The sequence below is a fragment of the Rhinatrema bivittatum genome, chromosome 13 (assembly GCF_901001135.1).
Source record: "Rhinatrema bivittatum chromosome 13, aRhiBiv1.1, whole genome shotgun sequence".
NCBI classification, from domain to species: Eukaryota; Metazoa; Chordata; class Amphibia; order Gymnophiona; family Rhinatrematidae; genus Rhinatrema; species Rhinatrema bivittatum.
In genome coordinates this window covers 49644640-49668131 of record NC_042627.1, presented here as the reverse complement: position 1 = coordinate 49668131, position 23492 = coordinate 49644640, and the positions used below count along the sequence as shown (strand labels likewise).

The 23492-nt window shown below is 45.5% G+C and overlaps 1 protein-coding gene across 7 annotated transcripts in view; it reads right to left on the bottom strand.

Moving 5' to 3' along the window:
- Positions 1–23492, bottom strand: part of CCPG1 (cell cycle progression 1) — a 116737-nt gene that overhangs the window by 29272 nt on the left and 63973 nt on the right. For all 7 annotated transcript variants that reach the window (XM_029575033.1, XM_029575034.1, XM_029575030.1 and 4 more), the window contains 2 exons: positions 21378–21499; positions 13066–14492 (listed from right to left, as the gene is read on the bottom strand). In XM_029575033.1, the coding sequence (XP_029430893.1) occupies positions 13066–14492; positions 21378–21499 (1549 nt within the window). The remainder of the gene's footprint in view (positions 1–13065; positions 14493–21377; positions 21500–23492) is intronic.

Here is a 23492-nt window from a genome sequence, read left to right as displayed (position 1 = left end):
AGCGAAGGCCATCCTGGCGGATGCGGGACTAATATTGCCAGAAGACATCACCGCAGCTCAGCCGGAGAGGGGGTTGGAAAAACCGCGATGGCAGAGAATTGGGAAATCGGGTGCAAGGCTCCGCCGCAGCCCGATAGACCCCGGCTTCATGAGAGACGGAGTGGAGTGAAGATCGTGGCCTAGTAATGATGGCCTTGTTTGTTTTTCTCTGCGGCGAGTCTCTTCTAAGGCTGCCGGCGTGATCATCGAATTATGTGTTCTATTTGCTATTTGGTGACTTGCTTACATAACGGGTTTGGTGTTGAATATTGTTGTTTAGAGTGTTTTAACGTTGAGATGTTCTGTATTACTACTGAGCTGTACTGAGAGGGGGGAGGGGGTGGGGGGTTGAGGGGGGATGACCGCTTTTTCACACACCACTGCTGAAGTTTCAGTGGTAAGAGTTAAAGGGAGGAGGGGGGGGCGAGGGGGCGAGGGTGGGGGGAGAAGTATGGGAAGTACAACACTGGGGGGTACGTTTATTTGATTTACATTGGGAGACAGAGGTTAGGCAGGTATATGAGCGTGGGATGTGGGCACGGCCGGCGTGTTGGCTTTTTCCCAGCCTAGTAGCGTGGGTGCGGTTCATTTTTGATGATGTCCATTAAAGTAGTGTCCCTCAACGTTAAGGGACTGAACACCCCACTTAAAAGGCGGCTCCTGTTTAAGGAAGCGTTGTCCTTGAAGGCTTCCATAATTTTTATACAGGAAACCCATCTTAGAAAAAAATATGAAAAGCTGATGATCTCGGCTTCCTTTCCACATGCTCTGTTTGCTGCCAGCACGCCACAACATAAATATGTGGGTGTAGGGATTTTGCTGTCTAGGGACCTGATGGTCAGTATTGACACGGTTCACAGGGATGAAGGGGGGAGGTTCCTGATTGCCACTGTTTACATTAATAAGGTTCTACATACTTTGGTTAATATATATAATCCTAGTGCGTATCAGCGGGAGGTATTTCGAAGAGTGGATGAGATTTTATTAACATGTAAGAGTGGGAACCTGATAGTCGGGGGCGATTTTAATCTGGTTCGCAATCCGCACTTAGACTGCTCCAAGGGGGGAGGACACCATTCCAAGGTAGACAGGAGAGCCTTGCAGTGTTTTCTAAGTAAATGGCAGGTGGTGGATATATGGCGGGATCGGCACCCAGGGGATAGGGACTACTCCTTTTATTCCTCAGCGCATGATACATATACCCGCATTGATTTTCTATTCATTGATAAAAGCTTGGCGCATAGTACTCTAGATGCTGGTATAGGCAATATAGTGTGGTCTGATCATGCACCGGCGTGATGGGAATTTCATAGTATGCGACTGGCCTGTGGACGGCGGTACTGGAAACTTAATGATACCATCCTTAAAGAGAAAGAGGGCGAATTACAGATTAGAGCTGCTATTGAAGAGTACTTAGCGGCCAATGATACGGGGGATACCACATCAATCATTCTCTGGGATTGTTTAAAAGCAGTTATTCGGGGCAAGATAATTGCCTTGGCGGCTTATAGAAAGAAAGAGCAGGGTAAACGACAGCAACTCTTGCTGGACCGTTTAGAGCAGGTGGAGGTGGCTCAAACGGCATCCTACAAGGGCGCTCTTGAAAGAATTGGGTGATATTCGCTATCAATTACGTATGTTGGAATCTGGGGCCTTAGCCTATAAGTTAGATTTGGCCAAACAAACTTATTATGAACATGGGAACAAGGCTGGGCGACTTTTGGCACATAAGTTGAAAGCCAGGGTAGCTCAAGCGCAGATAACTAAAATAAGGGCGCCTGATGGGGCCTTAATCGTTGATGGCGAGGGAATTCGGTGTCAGTTTAATCAATTTTTTGCTGCACTATACGCCCAGGATGAAGGGATTTCGGATGAGGATATTACTCAGTATCTGAGGGATGTTCCTTTACCTTGTCTGGACCCCTCTTTGACAGAGGGAATGGGCCAACCTATTACCTCTGCGGAGGTGCTTGCGGCAATCACAGTTAAAACCAGGGAAGGCTCCAGGAATTGACGGCTTTACGCCACTTTTTTATAAAAAGTTTAAAGATCTACTGGTAGTCCCGTTGGCTAACATGTTTAATTTACTGGGGTCTGGTGGCAGACTTACGACAGGTGCTAATGTTGCGGGCATTACAATATTACCGAAACCTGGTAAAGATCCTTCCGAATGTAGTGCATATCGCCCGATCTCGCTTATAAATAGTGACCTGAAAATTTTAGCAAAAATTCTGGCCACCAGACTGAATGTGGTTGTCACCTCCCTGGTGCACGAAGATCAATCTGGTTTCATGCCTGGTAGAATGGCTGGGGACAACATTCGGAAGGTGATTAATCTCATCCATCATGCAAAGACACACGCTGAGGACTCTCTGCTTTTTGGAGTGGATGCTGAAAAAGCTTTCGATAGAGTGCATTGGCCCTTTTTATTTCGGGTTATGGAAGCGGTTGGACTGGGGGGTGGTTTTCTCCAGTGGGTGCGGGAGTTATATCACGATCCAGCTGCATGCATAAAAGTGAACGGCGGGTATTCAGATAATTTTTGGGTTCAGCGGGGAACGAGGCAAGGCTGTCCATTGTCGCCCCTGTTGTTTGCCTTATATTTGGAGCCCCTAGCAATAAAAATACGATTAAACAATGAAGTGCGAGGTATTCAGATACGGGACAGGGAATATAAGATCTCGTTATATGCTGACGATGTGCTTTTCACGCTGTCACGACCTGCAGAGTCATTGCCCGCCTTACTGGCGGAACTGGAGGCTTTTGGACGGGTGTCTGGCCTCAAGGTTAACAAGGAAAAATCTGAATTGCTGCCTGTGTCTCTATCCCCATCGCAGGTGGCTGCACTCAGACAGTCCTTTCCTTTTCAGTGGGCTAAGCAGTCGGTAAAATATTTGGGGGTCCACATTGGATCTGCATGTGGGGAACTGTTTAGTCGGAATTACTTGCCCCTTTTTACACAATTGGAGAAGGAACTCCAGAAATGGGATCGATTAGCATTATCGTGGCTGGGGAGGATTGCGGCTATAAAAATGACATATTTGCCGAGGTTGGCATATTTCTTTCAGACTCTTCCCTGTTTGGTATTGAGGCAACATATTCAACGGCTTCAAGCCAAGGTTTTCTCCTTTATCTGGAGGAGACGACCTCCCAGGGTGTCCAGAGCGGTACTGTATCAAGGGAAAGTGGATGGGGGCCTGGGGGTTCCCAACTTGCTTAAATACTATATAGCGTCTCAACTCAAGGCTTTGATAGATTATCATGACCAAGTACACCCTAAACAGTGGGTCCGGATTGAACGGGACATGAATGGGGGAGTCTCGGCTAGGCGGCTTTTTTGGACTGCGGGGCAGGGACGACTTAAAGATGTTCTCGCGTCTCCATGTACTGCGGCTACTTTACATCTGTGGCACACATGGAGAACGCCCTTAACTGGGGTTCGACAATACTGGTATTCTACTCCGATTAGAGGATGTATAAGGTTTCCTGCAGGGATGATGGGCAATTGTTTTAAGCAGTGGGAGGAGAAGGGCCTACATACTCTGGGACAGGTCTGGATGGACCAGCGGGTGCTTCCTTTTGAGGAATTGAAAGCAACTTTTAATCTCTCTGCAAAAGATTATGATGCATATCTGCAGCTCCATCACTTTTTAGTATCTAAAGAAGTATGTGTGGACCTCGCTAAAGGGAAAACATTACTGGAAAGCTACTGTGATAAGGCGCACTTAGTGAGAGGGGCTATATCTAAACTTTACACCCTGCTGAATGGGCCACTCACTCATAAGGCGTGTCATCTGCGAGCATGGGAAGCTGATTGGGGGGGCCAACTAGAGGAGGGGGAATGGGACGCATGTTATCAGGAGGTGCGCCAGAGTTCTCTTTCTGCACAGTTAGTGGAGCAGAGTTATAAGATGTTGTACCGATGGTACTTAACTCCATTTAAATTGCAAAAGATGGGTCTTACATCTAGTAACCTATGTTGGAGAAAATGTGGAATGGTAGGCGACTTCTACCATATGTGGTGGACTTGTCCACAGATCCAGCAGTTGTGGGAGGCTGTGGGTAAATGGTTAAGTGATGTGTTACATACGGACATTACCTGGACCGCAAAGGGTGCACTATTACATGAAACCATGGATGGAATTTCTGCGATCCACAGGCCTTTCATCAGAGCTGTCGCGATGGCGGTGAGAGGGGAGATCGCGAAACATTGGAAGGAGGAGAAGACGCCCTCTTTAACATCCGTCCTTCTTCTATTAAAATGGATACACTATATGGAACGTTTAACGGCTCTACGAAGGGATTCCCTTCCACGTTTTACTGCCATTTGGCGGTACTTTCAAACTTGGATTGATAAAACTGATACCTCTTTGGGACAAGGACGTGGATGATAGTAAACGTACGGGGGGGAGGGGTGGGGTGGGGGTAGGGTACTTAAAGTTTCAGTGTATGGTCATAAATATGTGACATTTATTACTGTTGTGTGGATATATATTTAGTTTTTGGCATAATAAACAGATATTTACAAAAAAAAAAAAAGCAAGCAGAATGTTAGGAATGATCCAAAAAGGAATGGAGAATAAAACAGAAAATATACTGCCTTGGTACTGATCCATGGTGCAAGCTCGCCACCTTCAGTACTGTGTGCAGATCAGGTCACCCCATTTCAAAAGAAGACACAGTAAAATTAGAGAAGGTGCCCAGGAGGGTGACAGAAATGATGAAGAGGATGGAAAGGTTTCCTTACGAAGAAAAGCTAAGCAGGTTAGGGCCCTTGTGCTTGTAAAAGGGATGGCTTGATAGAAGCTTATAAAATCATGTTCCATGGGTAAATAAAGGACAATTATTTACCATTTCAAATGCTAAAACCGGGGGACATGAAATGAAACTAACCACTAGCAGACTTAAAACAAATCAGAGAAAGTACTTTTTTACTCAGCACCCAATCAAGCTGTGGAATCTGTGTCAAGGTGACCTGCATAGCAAGGTTTTAAGAGGTTTGGACAAGTTTCTAAGTTCCTGGTGGAAAAGTCCACAACACATTATTAGCCAGGCAGACTAAAGAAAGCTACTGCTCTCTCTGGGAGTGAACAGGACATAGATCTACTTTAAGGGATCTGCCAGGCTCTTGCAACCTCAACTGGCGACTGTCAGAGCCAAAATGCTGGGCATGTTGGACCCTGGTCTGATCCAGTATGCAGCTCTTAGGTTCTTATGTGTAACCTTTTTAGTATACAATTTGGACCACAAAGAAACACCAGCTGCTCACTCAGCATCTATGGGGAGAATAAAATTGAGGCCTATTTTCAAAGGGTTTGGGCTCCTAATTTCAGAGTTAGGCTCTTAAATTGGCCCTTTTGAAAATGTATTAGGGCTAAGTATCTAAATTCAGGCTCCTAGTTTCACTAGGCTCTTAAATTTAGAATTCTAACAAGTACGTGGCAACAGGGGAAGCGGGGGGGGGGGGGGTGTTTCAGTATTTAGGTGCCTAGAGCTGACAATCAATGCTAACTTAGAAAAAAACTCAGATTTTTTTTTTTGGCTTCATATTAACCATGTTTACGAGTATGCAGGTCTCAAGACTGACATAAGACTGGCCAATCATCAAGAGTTCAAAAAAAGACTAAAGACTCTTCTTTTCCAACAAGCCTTCCCAGACTCACAATCCTACCAAGACGGAAAGTCTTCCCAAATAAGAAGTATCCCCTAATTATGGTCACCATACCAAGTCCTACCTTCAGGTCTCTGCAACTGGACAACAATCTTTGAGTTCTAAAAATTAATCTTATTATTTATATTTTCCTCTGCAACTGGACTACAATTTCTAAGTTCAAAAATTCATTTTATCTTATTATTTATATCTGGCATGGTTAATATGTCACTATATCCAAGTTAAATAGTTAAATTATACAGATTATATTACATAATTTTATTAATTACAATGTTAAACTATACTATATTATTTATTATCATTATGTTAAATTGTCATCCAGTTATTTTGTTCCATATGTGCCACTGTTCTATGTAAAGCCCCTTATCTCTGTTGGGCAGTTTATCGTTATATGTAAACCGGAGTGATTTGTAGTCTCTATAAGAACCTCGGTATATAAAAAATTAAAAATAAATAAATAAATAATAAGCAGTCCCAATTTAGAAAGGATCAATTGCTAGCAAATAAGCATGTACTATTTATTTCATTATCTGTTAAATGTAGAGATTACTTACCTGATAATCTCCTTTTCCTTAGTGTATGCAGATGGACTCAAAACAAATGGGTATAGTGTGCTCATGCTAGCAGTTGGAGACGGATCTGACGTCAGCACGGGTACATATACCCCCACAGGAAGTGCAGCAATTCAGTAATCTTCCTTGCAAAAGCTTTATGGATATATGTGTACTGACCGATCGATTAAATGAACAGGATTACCCTGACCGCTTGATAGTAGCTGGAGACCGCCAGTGTTCTCAGCCGGAAGGCGTCGACACCCGGCAGGGTGCATGCCCTATATAAGAAAAACATGGCTTACCGTGAGTCGGTGAATCCCCATGTATGCCGGCAGCCGGGCGGGATGCTGAGTCCATCTGCATACACTAAGGAAAAGAAGATTATCAGGTAAGTAATCTCTACATTTCCTAGCATGTAGCAGATGGACTCAAAACAAGTGGGATGTACAAAAGCTACTTCCGGACTGGGCGGGAGGCTGCCCGAGGTCCGTTTAGGATTGCCCTCGCAAATGCTGTGTCCTCCCTGGCCTGGACGTCCAGACGGTAGAATCTGGAGAAGGTATGGAGGGAGGACCACGTCGCCGCTTTACATATCTCTGCCGGCAACAGCATCCTAGTTTCTGCCCAAGAGGCCGATTGCGCTCTGGTAGAATGAGCCTTGACCTGTAGAGGTGGTGGTTTTCCTGCCTCTACATAGGCCGCCTTGATAACTTCTTTGATCCAGCGGGCGATGGTTGGCCGAGAGGCCGCTTCCCCTTGCTTCTTCCCGCTGTGTAGGACGAACAGGTGGTCCATCTTTCGTACTGCTTCTGACATTTCCAGGTATCTGGACAACAGCCTGCCGCTGTCGAGATGGCGCAGTATTCGACCTTCTTCCGACTCCTTCAAACCTTCCGTGGTTGGCAAGGATATGGTTTGGTTGAGGTGAAAGTGTGAGACTACTTTGGGTAAGAAGGAAGGAACCGTGCGAAGATGGATAGCCTCTGGAGTGATTCTGAGAAACGGATCACGGTAGGACAGTGCTTGTAGCTCTGAGATGCGGTGTGCTGAACACACAGCCAGCAAGAACACCATCTTCAAGGTTAACAAACGGAGAGACAGGCCTCGAAGGGGTCTGAAGGCGGATCCCGCTAGAAATTCCAACACTAGGTTGAGGTTCCACAGGGGCACTGGCCACTTCAGTGGCGGACGAATGTGTTTGACTCCTTTCAGGAAACGTGAGACGTCTGGGTGTTTGGCAATGGTGTTGCCGTCACTCCTGGGACCGTAACAAGACAGCGCTGCCACCTGAACCTTGATGGAGCTGAGGGACAGACCCTTCTGAAGTCCATCTTGCAGGAAATCCAAAATGATAGGGATTTTAGTGGCATGTGGATTGGTGCTGTGAGTGGCACACCAGGCTTCAAAAACTCTCCAGACCCTTATATATGTGAGCGATGTGGAGAACTTGCGTGCTCGGAGAAGTGTATCTATAACCGGCTCCGAGTATCCCCTTTTCTTCAGTCTAGCCCTCTCAATGGCCAGACTGTAAGAGAGAATTGAGCTGGATCCTCGTGGAGGATGGGACCTTGCCACAGCAGGTCCCTGGTGTGGAGGCAGGGATAATGGATTCCCTGCCAGTAGTCTTCTCATGTCTGCGTACCAGGGTCTTCTTGGCCAGTCCGGGGCCACTAGAAGAACTAGGCCTCTGTGCCGCCGAATCTTGTGTATAATGGCGCCCAGCAGGGGCCATGGAGGAAAGGCATATAGCAGGATCCCTTGAGGCCATGGCTGTACCAGGGCATCGATCCCCTGGGATAGCGGATCCCGCCTGCGGCTGAAATATCTGGGTACTTGAGCGTTGGACCTGTCTGCTAATAGGTCCATGCCCGGCGTCCCCCACTGATCCACAATCATCTGGAAAGCTGTGGGCAACAGCTGCCATTCCCCTGGATTTAGGCTTTCTCTGCTGAGGAAGTCTGCCGTGGTGTTGTCCTTCCCGGCGATGTGGACGGCGGAGATGTCCTGGAGATTCGCTTCCGCCCAAGTCATCAGGGGGGCTATTTCTAGGGATACCTGTTGGCTTCTGGTTCCGCCCTGTCGGTTGATGTATGCCACCGTGGTGGCGTTGTCTGACATCACTCTGACCGCTCTGTTGCGAAGTCTGTGGGCAAATCGCAGGCACGCTAGCCTGACTGCCCGTGCCTCTAGTCTGTTGATGTTCCACCTTGACTCTTCTCTGTTCCACCGCCCTTGGGCGGTGAGTTCTTCGCAGTGTGCTCCCCATCCGATCAGGCTGGCATCTGTAGTGAGCAGGGTCCAGGTTGAGGAGGACATTCTTGACCCCCGGCTCATGTGGCCGGGCTGCAACCACCACCGTATCTGATTCCGCACTCTGGCTGGTAGAGGTAGGTGTGTGGTGTAGTTCTGTGACCGTGGGCTCCACCGAGATAGGAGGGCGTGTTGTAATGGTCTCATATGAGCCCGCGCCCATGGTATCACCTCCAGAGTGGATGCCATAAGGCTGAGGACCTGTAGGTAATCCCAAGCTGTGGGCCGGGTGGCGCTCAGCAGGGCCTGCAGACGATTCCGGAGCTTTGATCTTCTCTTGGATGTCAGGCTGACCTTGTCTTCCTGGGTGTCGAATCGGACACCTAGGTATTCCAGCGACTGAGAAAGCTGTAGGGAACTCTTGATCAAGTTTACTACCCATCCTAGGCTTTCCAGAAGAGCAATAACTCTGTTGGTTGCCTGGTGGCTCTCCTCCGGTGACTTTGCCCTGATCAGCCAATCATCCAGGTAGGGATGAACGAGGATTCCTTCCTTCTTGAGTGCCGCCGCCGCCACTACTACTATGACCTTGGTAAAGATCCTCGGCACGGTGGCTAACCCGAAGGGTAAAGCTCGGAACTGGAAGTGCTGATTCAGGACTTTGAAGCGTAAATAGCGCTGGTGATCCCGATGGATTGGGATATGCAAATAGGCTTCCGACAGATCTAGGGAGGTGAGAAACTCCCCTGGCTGTACCGCATTCTTGACAGACCGCAGAGTTTCCATGCGAAAGCTGGGGACCGGTAGGTGTCGGTTGACTGACTTGAGGTCCAGGATGGGCCTGAAAGTGCCCTCCTTCTTGGGTACTATGAAATAAATGGAATAATGACCAGAATTTATCTCCCCTGCAGGCACTGGGATTATGGCTTTTAGGGCTAGGAGCCTCTGCAAGGTAACTTCTAGTGCCGCCTTCTTGAGAGGTGAACAAGGAGATTCCACAAACTTGGCCGGCAGGAGCCGAAGAAAATCCAGGTAATACCCTTCTCGGATGATGGCGAGGACCCACTGGTCCGAGGTAATCTCGACCCACCTGCGGTAGAAGAGGGTTAGCCTGCCCCCTATGGCTGCTACCCCTGGATGGGTCGGCTGATTGTCATTGTGGATTGCGGCCGGGACCAGAACCCGAGCCGGTTCTCCTCTTGTTGTGCTTAGCCCGAAAGGGCTGGTTCCTGGCCTGAGAACGAGTTGCTTGGTAGCGAGCCCTGTAAGGGTTGAAGCACTGAGAGTTTCTACCTCTGGATGGCCTAGAAAAAGAACGCTGGCTCCTCCTCGACCTGTCTTCTGGTAGACGGGGTAATGGAGAGGCACCCCATTTATTAGCCAATTTCTCGAGATCGCTGCCGAACAGTAGGGATCCCTTAAAGGGCATTCTTGTGAGGCGTGTCTTGGAGGAAGAGTCGGCCGCCCAATTACATAGCCAGAGCTGTCACCTGGCTGCCACTGAGGAAGACACTCCCTTGGCTGCCGTACGGACGAGATCAGAGGCTGCGTCAGTGAGGAATGCGAGAGCTGATTCCATGTCTTCTCCCGGGGTGTTGTTTCTAGCTTGCGATAAACAGGAACGCGTCACCACGGTGCAGCAGGTCACGATTCGTAGGGACATCGCTGCTACCTCAAAGGCTTGTTTCAGAATGGTGTCCATGCGCCGGTCATGTGCATCCTTGAGGGCCGCTCCCCCCTCAACCGGAATGGTGGTGTGCTTCACAATTGCGTTAACTATGGCGTCTACCTTGGGGCACGCCAGCAGCTCCTTGGATGCCGGGTCCAGAGGGTACATGCCCGACCCCCTTTGAATGAGGCCTCCGGCGCATTCCATTCCAGATCGATTAGCTGCTGTGCTGCTTGTAGGAGGGGAAAATAGTGAGCCGTTTGGCGCAGGCCCTGTAACAGGGGGTTCATTTTAGGGTCCCCTGGGGTGTCCTGGCCCGGAATAGCCAGTTCTGATAGGCATTGTGAGACCAGGCCTGGAAGATTCCAAAAGAAGTGTCTTATGGTCCGATAGGGTTCTATCTCCGAGGGAAGTTCTCCCTCCTCGGGGGGCTCCTCATCTTCCTCGGAGCAATCCGAATCCCCATAAGTGGGGCCGGATCATCCAGAACAGAAAGGCCCATTCAAGGAGCAGACTGCATCTGGACAAAGGCGTGGATCCCCTTGAATAATTCCACCCAGGAGAGTGAAGCCGGATCTGTCCTTAGGGGCACCAGGTCTCTCGGGTTCCCTGGTTGCTCACCACAGCCTGCTAAGTCCGGAGTGTTCCCTGAGGAACCGCTGGGCTGGGACCGGTCCTGGCCTGGAACTCCCATGGCCTCCTCACATTGGGCACATAGTGAGTCTGCTTCCTCGCTCTGTGTGGCTCTGAGGTTGCATGCTGAGCAGAAGCTTAGAGCTCTTATGCCTGATTCTGGAGGTGCCAGGACTGCGGACGTATGGGCTCTCTTATGCTCCATATCGTCTGTTATTTCCTCCCAACCGGAGTATGCGCTTTGCAATATGTGTCACCTACTAATATGCGCTTATCTTATGAGCGTGCGCTTATCAACATGCGCTTAGCTGCATGCGCCTACCCACAGGCGTCTTATGAACGTGCGCCTATAAAAGGGCGTCTTATGAACGTGCGCCTACCAACAGGCGTCTTATGAACGTGCGCCTATAATCGTGCGCCTTATGAACGTGCGCCTAGCCAGCTTGCGCCTATCCGCGCTTAGCAACGTGCGCCTATCTCAGCGTGCGTACAGCAACGTGCGTTTAGGTGGCGAAGGCGAGTAGGCAGGTAAAATGGCGACCTCCTCGGCGGGCTGCCACGTAGGCAGGCCCCGCGAATCCTCACTTCCTCGGAGACCACAGTACAGATATACGCCTTACCTTGTCTTCGGCGCTTCCCGGCTGCGACCCGGGCGGTCTCCGGCTGCGGGGGGAGAGGGTGAGTACCTTCACTGCCGCGCTCGAGGAAGTGCACCCGCTGCCTCTAGGCCGCGCCGGAACTCGTCTCGCTCGGGGGCCAAGTCCTCGCCGGGACCGAGTCTGCCTCTACGCCACGCCCGAGCCCTTCTCACTCGGGGGCTAGGTCCCTGCAACGAGTCGGCCACCGGACCGAGGCTCCTACCTCCGAGGGACCACGGAAGTCAGCTCGGGAAACTCAACTGGGGGAGGGACTGAATGGTATCACCGCAGGAGTGTGGGGCTCGTCTTCAGTAGGTTTCTTCTAGGAATTTAGTCGTTTAGAATTTGGAAACACGCTCAGCGAGCGTGAGGTAGCTCCAAACTGCTTTGGAGACGGAAATTACTGAATTGCTGCACTTCCTGTGGGGGTATATGTACCCATGCTGACGTCAAATCCATCTCCAACTGCTAGCACGAGCACACTATACCCACTTGTTTTGAGTCCATCTGCTACACGCTAGGAAATAAGGTGTTTGTGCTTACAGATAATATGCTAGAATCCCATTAAAAAGGTAACAAGAGCTTAGACCTCTAACATGCATACCAACATTTCTCTGTATTTATGCTCTCTCATCACAACCCCCACCCCAACCAATCCATCAATCCAGTTTTGAAGTTCACTGCTTATAGTCTTGGAGTCCAGATGTGCCAATGCTAAAAATCTTTAGGAGCTGAATTATCCCTATTCTACTAATCCCTCTGTCCAAATTTTAGTTCTACAGGCAAAAACAGCTTTCCTTCTTGTGCAAGTAAATACTTTATGTTCTCTCCCCTTATGTGCGCCAGAATATTTTGGTTTTATTGGGCAAAACATGTTCTAAATCATTGACAGAGAATATCATCGCAGATAAGCCCGTAAAGCCCAGCTTGCCTGCCCAATCTCCTTCTGGTGTAGTGCCATAAGACAAGTTGATTCTTGGCTTTCCCCTCATTCTTTCACAACCAGGAATCCTCTGAGCTTATCCCAGGGCTTTCTTAAATCTGGTCACTGTTTTGCTATTCTCCAGTCATCCACCACCTTTTCGCTTTGGAGACTCATACCATGAGCTTGTGTTTTAGAGCATTCTTTACTTTTCATACGTTACTGATAACTTTGCACCATTGAATATCCTGGCTACATTAGTTGGATATGTTTATTTGGCTAACTTTCCTACCCAGATAAATTCTGAATATCTACGACTTTATGTTTTAGGTCGGGGTAGTCAACTCCAGTCCTCATGAGCCTCAAACAGACTGGGTTTTCAGGATATCCACAATGAATATGCATGAGATAGATTTGCATGCACTGCCTCCACTGTATCAAATCAATCTCATGAATATTCATTGTGGATATCCTGAAAACTTGGCCTGTTTGTGGCTGTCAAGGGCCAGAGGTGGCCACCCCATTATAGGTGGTTTTTCATATATTATGAAACAAGCCTAAAAAAAATGGATGTTGATACAATGGATCTATTGCATCTCAGAACCCTTCTCCAAACTGAAGATTTCACTTTCTCTCAGGCATGATTTTATTGGCCTGGGAAATACATAGAAAAATGGCACAAAACGTACCTGGATCCATATGGGGTGGAGTAAGTGTTGCCAAAGAAATGTCTATATATGAATTCATCAAGATCTTCAAATACGCCATCACTGTGTGTTCGGTATTCTTCCATGTCTTCCAGGTAATCTTCCACATTATTTACAAAGTCAGTAAATAACATTTGGTCATGTATGAAGACGCCATTATGGAAAAATCTATTGATGAACTTCTCGAGTTCTCCCCAGTGATGGAAATTGTCCACTTCTTGCTGTAAATACCTTTGCAACAGCTGGTTAAATTCATCCACCTTGACAGGGTCCAGGACCTTATTAAAAAGGCTAAAAGATTCTTGGTGAGCACATTCGAATACTCCAGAGCAGCCCTTTGGGTGATTGCGTTGACTTTTGGTACACCCTTGATCATGGTTGCATATCTCTGCAGGTTTCTCTTTTTGGTATGTTTCATGAATGGTTTGGCGTGTCCTTGAATTTTCAGGTTGGGTGTGCATGCTTGGTGCCCTTCGATGTGCATTCTTCGGATGAGGCTCAGAATGGGAGTCCTGGTATTCCCGACCAGCAGATTTTGCTTTTTTTATATCTTCCTGTCTCTTCTCACCTGCTTTCCTATTCCGGTTTTTGTCAAACATATTATTTGTGGAGTCTTTAAAATGCCGAAATGTGGATTTCACAGAATCAGAGAATTTTTTCAGATTCTGTTTTACAGCTTCTTTAGCTTGCTTAATCTTCTCTTTATGGTGTCGTACAAACTCCTTCGTTGAGTTCTTCATGGCATCAAAAGTGTCCTTAACTGAACCAAAAAAAGAGCCTTTGGGCTTCTTTTTCATCTTGCTTCCTTTGCCATCTCTTTTTTGTTCTTTATCAGATTTTTCTTGTGGCTTCACCATTTCTGGTTTTTCATTTTGCTCTTTGGCTTCAATATAAAGTCTTTCCCACAAATCTGAGCGCTGTTGCTCAAAGTTTAGCTTTTTTTCCAACTCTGTCAATCTTCCTTGTAGACTTTCTATCTCCTGATTTTCTCTCAGAGTGCTTTCAAGGTCTGGATTTTCTGACTGGATAGAGGACAGTCGCTCCAGTTCTTCCCTTAGTGCTTCAGTGATGTGACGCTCTCTTTCTAACTCTCTTCTCAGCATTTGTGCTTCTGACAAGTAGGTCTTCTTCTGGCTCAGAAAGTTATTGATCCTTTGCTTTTCTTCTTCCAAGTGTTCTTTTAGTTTCTGATTTTCTGTAAGAACCAATTCTGTCCCTACATCTTTCTCTTCCAAGTTTCTAATCTGTTCTCTCAGTTTCCTTAACTCTTCCTGGAGCGAGGACAAAACTTTCTCTTCTTTCTCCAGAGATTCTCTTAAATGCTGGTTTTCAGCAGCAAGGTCATCCTTTTGGGATTCAAAAGATAAATTGTCCACTTCAGTAACTTTCATGCAGGTAGCAAGATCCTCCTAAGAAACAAAACAAAACCAAATCATTTGCTATCTTTTTTTTGGTAACAAAATGGACAGATCTTAACTAAAATTGCCATTATTGTTAATTTTTCTGACTACCATCATGCTCCCTCTCTCCTTAGTCTCCACAATTCCCTCCTCTGGTGGTGTTAGAAAAAAGTGCCAGGACCCTCTTCTTTCTAAATATCTTCCTAATTATCTAGTCTAGACTGAAAGAAGATCAGGAATTTGAGTCCTCATCTGACTGTCTTAGGGCTACTGGTACAACCAGAGGAAGTTGGGGGAAAACAATGAACCAATAGTCAATTTAACTCTAAGCTGAAAATATTTCCTTCCTTACCCAAAATATGATGGATAGTTCAAATACCTGATCCGGCAACTTTCTTTGCAGCCTATTTACATTAAACAAACAAATCTTTTTTTTCTTCTAAAATTTACCTAATAGAGATTTTTCCAAAGGCATAAGAAAAAGTCCTGTTTATTTTTTATTTATTTATTTATTTGTGTTTTTCTATACCGGCATTCACGGAAGTTCGTATCATGTCGGTTTACATAAAACAAGGGGTGAGCAATACATTATAACGTACATAACTAAAACATAAGCGTATACATTACAAAAGTATAACAAGTGCATAGAAGAAAAAGTTACAATAAAACAGGGGTTATTCTAACTGGGATTAGAGTTAGAGGAAAGATAAAAAGTTTAACAAGAAGTAAAACGTTGTGGTGATTGGTTGGTAGTGTCTGTTTCAGTTTAATAGAAGATGCTCAGTATTGCTCCATTTGATGGAAGTGAATCATTAAGGGTCCGGAAATGCTTTCATGAACAGCCATGTTTTAAGTCTCTTCCTGAAGGTTTTAAGTCTCTTCCTGAAGGTTGTTTAAATAAGGTCTTTAGTGCTGTAGCCTTAAAGCAAGTTTGCTTACCATAAATGGAATTCTCCGGCAGTAGCAGAATGAATTAGCCATGACACATGGGTGACATCACCTGACTGTACTGAACAGACATCTCTACTTGCTCATAGAGCCTTTGCTCTACTGAGCATGTGTGGGATTGGAGGGGTGACCCGTAGATATCACCTCTTCATTGGCATCTGTAGAGTTTTGGCTATACCCCCATGAATACTAGGAGTTTGACTCTGGCCTGGCACTGCTGGCTGTTTGGCCTAGACCCTGAGGAACTTCAATATCTTGGGGAAGCTTCTCCAGAAGAGCTGGAGACCAGCATTGGCTGGCAGTCACCAATACCGATGCCTCTCTGGGCCTTGATGCTGGATTGGGCACTCGTGTTGGTGCATCGCAGGTAAGCACATGGAGGGAACAGACGGGCCAAGGACTGATGGTGCCTGCCTCTATGCCCTTATTGCCCCAACACAGAAGCCTTGCAGCTCCTTCTCCAGGGCCTGCTGGATCTTCTTATCCAATTCCTCCTCAAAGATCGCTGATGCCAACACAGACTGGGAGGCAGGAATTATGACCACATCCTTTTCTGAACAGAGGTGGATTAATGATGGTCATCAGGACCGTTGGAGACTGTCGCGAGTAACTGGCATGCCATGCTGTCCTTGCTGCAGGACCACTTAACGAAGTTCTTGACAGGTGCCAGACAGTCTCTGCTCCTGGTATCATGCATCAATGGAGATAGAAGTCAAAGTTTCTTCGGCTTCCCTCAATGCTCCACATGGGATCTCCTTGATACAGGAGATAAAGAGGCAGAACCCAAAACACTTTCTTTGAATGGAAACAGTCAGACGATGGCCTGCCTCCGGGTTCCCTACCAGCCGATGGCAGCAAGGGAACAGATGGTTTCCCGATGCCAATGACTCTCCTTCCATCAATGCAGTTCCAAGGTCCTTTGCCAATGGATTGGTCTTCGGAGCCGATAGAGTCTGTCCATAAGTTCCAGTTGGGATCATAAGAACATAATAACATACCATACTGGGTCAGACCAAGTGACCATCAAGCTCAGCATCCTGTTTCTAACAGTGGCCAATCCAGGCCATAAGAACCTGGCAAGTACCCAAAAACTAAGTCTGTCCCATGCTACTGATGCTAGTAATAGCAGTGGCTATTTTCTAAGTCAACTTAATTAATAGCAGGTAATGGACTTCTCCAATCCTTTTTTAAAACCAGCTACACTAACTGCACTAACCACATCCCCTGGCAACAAATTCCAGAGTTTAATTGTGCATTAAGTGAAAAATAACTTTCTCCAATTAGTTTTAAATGTGCCACATGCTAACTTTATGGAGTGCCCCCTAGTCCTATTATCCGAAAAAGTAAATAACTGATTCACATTTACCCGTTCTAGACCTCTCATGATTTTAAACACCTCTATCATATCCCCCCTCAGCCGTCTCTTCTCCAAGCTGAACAGTCCTAACCTCTTTAGTCTTTCCTCATAGGAGAGCTGTTCCATCCCCTTTATCATTTTAATCGCCCTTCTCTGTACCTTCTCCATCGCAACTATATCTTTTTTGAGATGCGGCGACCAGAATTGTATACAGTATTCAAGATGCTGTCTCACCATGGAGAGATACAGAGGCATTATGACATTCTCAGTTTTATTCACCATTCCCTTTCTAATAATTCCCAACATTCTGTTTGCTTTTTTGACAGCCGCAGAACACTGAAATGACGATTTCAATGTGTTATCCACTATGACACCTAGATCTCTTTCTTGGGTGGTAGCTCCTAATATGGAACCTAACATTGTATAATTAAAGCATGGGTTATTTTTCCCTATATGCATCACCTTGCACTTATCCACATTAAATTTCATCTGCCATTTGGATGCCCAATTTTCCAATCTCACAAGGTCTTCCTGCAATTTATCACAATCCGCTTGTGATTTAACAACTCTGAATAATTTTGTATCATCTGCAAATTTGATTACCTCACTCATCGTTTTCCTTTCCAGATCATTTATAAATATATTGAAAAGTAAGGGTCCCAGTACAGATCCCTGGAGGCACTCCACTGCCCACTCCCCTCCACTGAGAAAATTGTCCATTTAATCCTAATCTCTGTTTCGTCTTTTAGCCAGTTTGTAATCCACGAAAGAACATCGCTACCTATCCCATGACTTTTTACTTTTCCTAGAAGCCTCTCATGAGGAACTTTGACAAATGCCTTCTGAAAATCCAAATACACTACATCTGCTGGTTCACCTTTATTTACATGTTTATTAACCCCTTCAAAAAAAGTGAAGCAGATTTGTGAGGCAAGACTTGCCTTGGGTAAAGCCATGCTTTGTTCCATTAAACCATGCTAACTATATGTTCCTTGATTTTGATCTTTAGAACACTTTCCACTATTTTTCCTGGCACTGAAGTCAGGCTAACTGATCTGTAGTTTCCGGAATCACCCCTGGAGCCCTATTTAAATATTGGGGTTACATTAGCCACCCTCCAGTCTTCAGGTACAATGGATGATTTTAATGATAGGTTACAAATTTTTACTAATAGATCTGAAATTTCATTTTTGAGTTCTTCAGAACCCTGGGGTGTATACCATCCGGTCCAGGTGATTTACTACTCTTAAGTTTGTCAATTATGCCTACCACATCTTCTAGGTTCACCGTGATTTGGTTCAGTCCATCTGAATCATTACCCATGAAAACCTTCTCCGGAACGGGTATCTCCCTACCATCCTCTTCAGTATTCCAGGAGAACAAAAGCTCTAATAGCTAGGAGGGATGGGTCCATTTGGCACTGTCAGGTGACATTACCCATACTTCATGGCTAATTCAGCTCTGCTTGTTGATGGAGAATTTTAGTGTTCATATATTTGAACATCCAAATGATAATTTATTAAGTTGTCAAAAATTTGATGAAACAGAAATGGAAACTACTGTTCCCATGAGTAACTACTACTTTTATATTTCTCTTCACAAAAGTATATCCGTACAATTCCAAAGGATCTGCTAACTTAGAAATGCAACATGGTGCAATCCACAATCTCAAACTACAATCTTGCTGCAGTGCCTTCAGTAGCACTAGAGGATTCTGTCTCACGAGGAGCTTCTTTGCCAGCACTCTTTATTAAACTATGTCCCTTTCACAGCTTCAAAAAGATTCATCTAACGTCAAAGTGATGAGAAAGGTCTACCAAGCCAAGAATGATTTTCATTCATGAGCTATGCAATGGTTTACAGGATTAGGAAGGCAATCATGTGCTGCCCAAAGCAGTGGTTCTAATCAAATGTTTCTTGCAGAAACCCCGCGAGGGGTTCTGCTGCCTTCTGACAGTCTTTATGATAGTCTATAATTCTGTCTAGAAGGCTGCTAGTTTTAGGCTTCCATCTCCACCAAAACTCAATACAGTCCTACTCTTTTGCTCCAAAAAGCAGCTGCTTAAAGTAATCCTCTGTGGCTGATGCCACCAAATGCCAAAGAGATATAAAAGATATGTTTGTATTCAGGTGTATTACAGACACATGCACAATAATGGGTATGTTGTACAAATGCCACACCGACTTTCTTCTGGGAGATCTGTATGATATTAGTGTTCAAGTAGCATTATTTCACACAGTGATCTGGAAAAGGACATTGTACTTATTTTCCTCTCATGTATCAAGATGACAGCTGTCGCATCAGATAATATACTGCTACTGTAAAATCAAAACTTGAGATTTAAAAACTAATGGAATGCACAAGAAAGCTCACTGGTTCAATTACAATTCTTGTTCTGGAACACATAACTTTAACATATTTTTCAAATAAAAGGGAGCCAGAGCCTCTCATGACTCTAAAAGTTATCATCAAGATTTTAAATTTGATTCATACAATAAATTGGCAGCCAACTGCAAGAACATAAAAGAGGGCTAGTGGCTGCTTATTTAGGCTACTTCAGCTCAACTCTTGCTGTGAAGTTCTGGACAACTTGTAGCCCTGTGTGAGCCATATGGAAGGCCACACGCATTGGCCATTACAGTAGTCCAATAGTGAGACCGCTAACACATGCATCACCATCCTAAACGAATATCAAGATATGGGTGACATTTACCAACAAATCTCCATTTTAGGAAGGCACTACACATAATCAAATCCACATGTTCTAAATTAAACAAAGCATCCAACTATACTCCTAAGTCCTTAATGGTAAGCATCAGAAAAACATAATCCTGATTCAACTGAAAAGTGATAAAATAACACCACTAATTATGGTAAAATGATTATAACTGACTGGCAAACTATTTAAGTTTTCCCACTGTTTGCATTAATTACTTTATCAAATCCAAACATCATCGAGAATATTATTACATGGTCTGAAAATAATCATCTCTGAGAATCACGTTTAGGTATTTCTGAAGAATAAATACATCAAGAATAAATGATTAAGTTGCAAAAAGTGATCACAGAATAATCCATTTGCAGATAAGATTCTGAGTTTCTTGTAAATGTCCTCATGTCAGAGAGGATCTCAGGGTAAGCACATCAAACTTGTGGAAGCTCCCACTCACTGGATTGCTTGACTTGAGATATACATACACATAGGGGCGGAATTTAAAAGGCCCGCACGCGTAAATCCTTCCGGATTTACGCGCGCAGGGCCCTCGCGCGCCTATTTTGCATAGGCCGCCGGCACGTGTAAAGCCCCGGGACGCGCGTAAGTCCCGGGGCTTTCGAAAAGGGGCGGGAGGGGGCGTGTCCAGCGGCGGGCCCGGGGGCGTGGCCGAGGCCTCCGGACCAGCCCCCGGGACCAGAGGACGGAGCAGGGCTGCCAGCCGACGCGCGCAAAGTTAAGGGGGGGGGTTAGATAGGGCCGGGGGGGGCGAAGGAAAGTTCCCTCCGAGGCCGCTCCGAAATCGGAGCGGCCTCGGAGGGAACAGGCAGCTCGCGCTGGGCTCGGCGCGCGCAGGTTGCACAAATGTGCACCCCCTTGCGCGCGCCGACCCCGGATTTTATAAGATACGCGCGGCTATGCGCGTATCTTATAAAATCCAGCGTACTTTTGTTCGCGCCTGGTGCGCGAACAAAAGTACGCGCTCGCGTATTTTTTAAAAATCTGCCCCATAGCTTGCTCTGTAAGGCCCAAGTCTTTATATGTTCAATCATCATATACAATAGTTTTTAAATTACTTACTATCGGGCCGATACAGTACAGTACGCTCCAACGGAGCACACTGTTAACCCGCCATTGGATGCGCGTTTTCCCTTACCTCTTATCCAGTAAGGGGCCGAAAACGCGTGTCCAACCCGCCGAACCTAATAGCACCCTCAACATGCAAATGCATGTTGATAGCCCTATTAGGTATTCCCACGCGATTCAGAAAACAAAATGTGCAACCAAGCCGCACATTTTGCTTTCAGAAATTAGCGCCTACCCAAAGGTAGGCGCTAATTTCTTCGGGCACCGGGAAAGTGCACAGAAAAGCAGTAAAAACTGCTTTTCTGTGCACCCTCCGACTTAATATCATGGCGATATTAAGTTGGAGGTCCCGAAGGGTAAAAAAAATTTGAAGTCGGCCCGCGGCTGTCGGGTTGAAAACAGGACGCTCAATTTTGCCGGCGTCCGGTTTCAGAGTCCATGGTTATCAGCGGGCTTGAGAACTGACGCTGACAAAATTGAGCGTCGGCTGTCAAACCTGCTGACAGCTGCCGCTCCGGGCCAAAAGGAGGCGCTAGGGACGCGCTAGTGTCCCTAGCGCCTCCTTTTGCCTGTTTCTACCACCGGGCCTCATTTAAATACTGAATCGCGTGCACAGGCGAGTGGCCTGTGCGCGCGCCGGGAGAGCGAGCGTTCGCTCTCCCGCGGACTTTACCGAATCGGCCCGTATGATATGAATATCAGCTTGCAAACACAATAAAGCACACTAAAAGTAGCAATTTTGAGTCAAAAAAAGACCTTAGGACAAAGGATAAATGAATTGTTACAGACCTTGTGGACTACAGTTGCTTCCTGTTCCATTTGGCACTGATGGAGGTCATCCTTCATATCATTCAGTTCGTCCTCATGAATCTTCTCTACCTGCTTTTGCCTTTCTTGAATCTGAATTGTGCCTAAAAATAAATTACTATGAATCCGTACTTGTCTACAAACTTGGAACTTGTATATCTCTTAAAATCTAGCCTTGCATCCTACAGCAGCACTGCAGCTTAGCTAGACAGGTTGAGGTGCCTTCCTGCTGGTCTCCAGCATAAAAAGTTCAAGACCCTAAAAACATCTTCTAGAGCTCAATGATTTGGAGGTCACCAAAGGCCTGGCACGTGCTGTATTCTATAGCCCCCTCCCACAGCAGTGTTACAGGCCAGCCAGGTACATGGCACCCAGAAGAAAAGCCCCATATATTACGAGAAACAGGATTTTCTTCTCCTTGCAAAGGTGTACAGTGTTATACTTTAGCACTAGGGATGCATTTCAACCTCACCTATTTTTTTTTGACTGCCAAGGTAAAGTGTCTTTAGAACTGAAGATCTGGGTTCTATTCACAGGCCAGGGAACCCACCCCTCCAAAAACTGAACTCCAAAATTTGCACACAAACTCGGTTTCACTTAAACACTCTCTCTTAAAGAAAAGTCTCAATTTCTATTTTAAAATATGGATCTTCTCTTGCAGTTTCCTCATGGAAATTTTGTTCCACATTAATACCAATGATTTCAGTAACTGCCCTGTTAGTATAGCAGTTCTGCTCTGCCATATTATATGAAAGACTTGGGCTTGCTTTCTGAAGTCAACCTGGGAGACAAATTTATTATTCAGTTTAGGCTGGGAGGAAGGAGAGCAAAGTACTGCTCTGGGGTAACAAAGTCTTCTGGCCCTAAACATGCTTCAGAGAAGGACCTTTATCTTCTTCTCTCAGAAATGGGTCATTGTTCTTAGCCTAAAAGAGAAAAGCATTGACTACAGCGGGCTCAAGCCAGAAGAAAGACATTTTTGCTGCCATGATCCTGGACCGAGCTTTTGTTACTGTGGCAAGTCCAAGCCAGAAGACAGCAAGCAGCCTTTGCTATTGTTGATCCTGGAGGGCAGAAGGGAAGCTAGGGGAGGGAGGGGACAGAGAAATAAAAATACAAAACAGGAAATCCCAAAATAAAACAAAAAGCAAGAAAGAAAAAAAAATATAAACAGTAAAAATACAAAAAAAAAAAGTAAAACAGACAACAATAGAAAAAAATGACAACAAAAAAAGCAACAAACCTGAAATTCAAAAGAGCTAGGCAGGGACCTAGATTTGGACAGTTAAAAAAAAAAAATCAAAAAAGTGGCAGCATTAGGCTGGGAGAGTAAAATTAGCTGCTCAATGCTGATTTCCAGCTCTGGGCACCTAAAGTTAGGAGAATCAATGGCAATCCTAAATTTAGGTACCTATATTCAGCCCAAAATTAAGCAACCTAAAATCCTCTGAATACAGGCACCTAAATGTTTTGGCATGGAACAGCTCCAAATATCAGCAAGCCAAAACAAAAAAGGATTACAAGGAAAAATACATTTGACCTGGTGCCTACAACTTTTTAACTGGCAGCCAAGTTCTGTACTTTCCTTCCCCATTTATATGTACAGGGGATGGTATGCAGTAAGCCTGAATCACTACAATGAAGGCAGCTCCATCAGCAGGAACCAGGAAGAAAGGCCTTCCAGGGGAAAACAAAAACAGAGAAAGTTATCGGGCCAAGGTGAAAGGAAACGAATAAACAGTATAAATCAAAATCCTAAGAACTAGTCTGTCTGGCACACAAAATGTCAAATAGGAGGATTTAGCAGTCTACCTACATTGGGCTCAAAAAGCCCTGCTACTAAAAATACCTTCTATCTGAGGTCCTGATGTAATAAGATACAAGCAAAGAACGTATACTGAACTTCAGCACACTAAAAAAAAAGTTAACATACGATGAAGTAAGCTAATAGCATATAAAAGCATCAGGAGTTAAAAAAAAAAAAAAAAAAAAAGCACGCAAGCCTAAAAATGCACAAAAAAATGAAGAGCACAAATACATCTTATTTAATAGGCACAAATCATGATATCTATATAAATAAAAATGTTAAATAGTTTG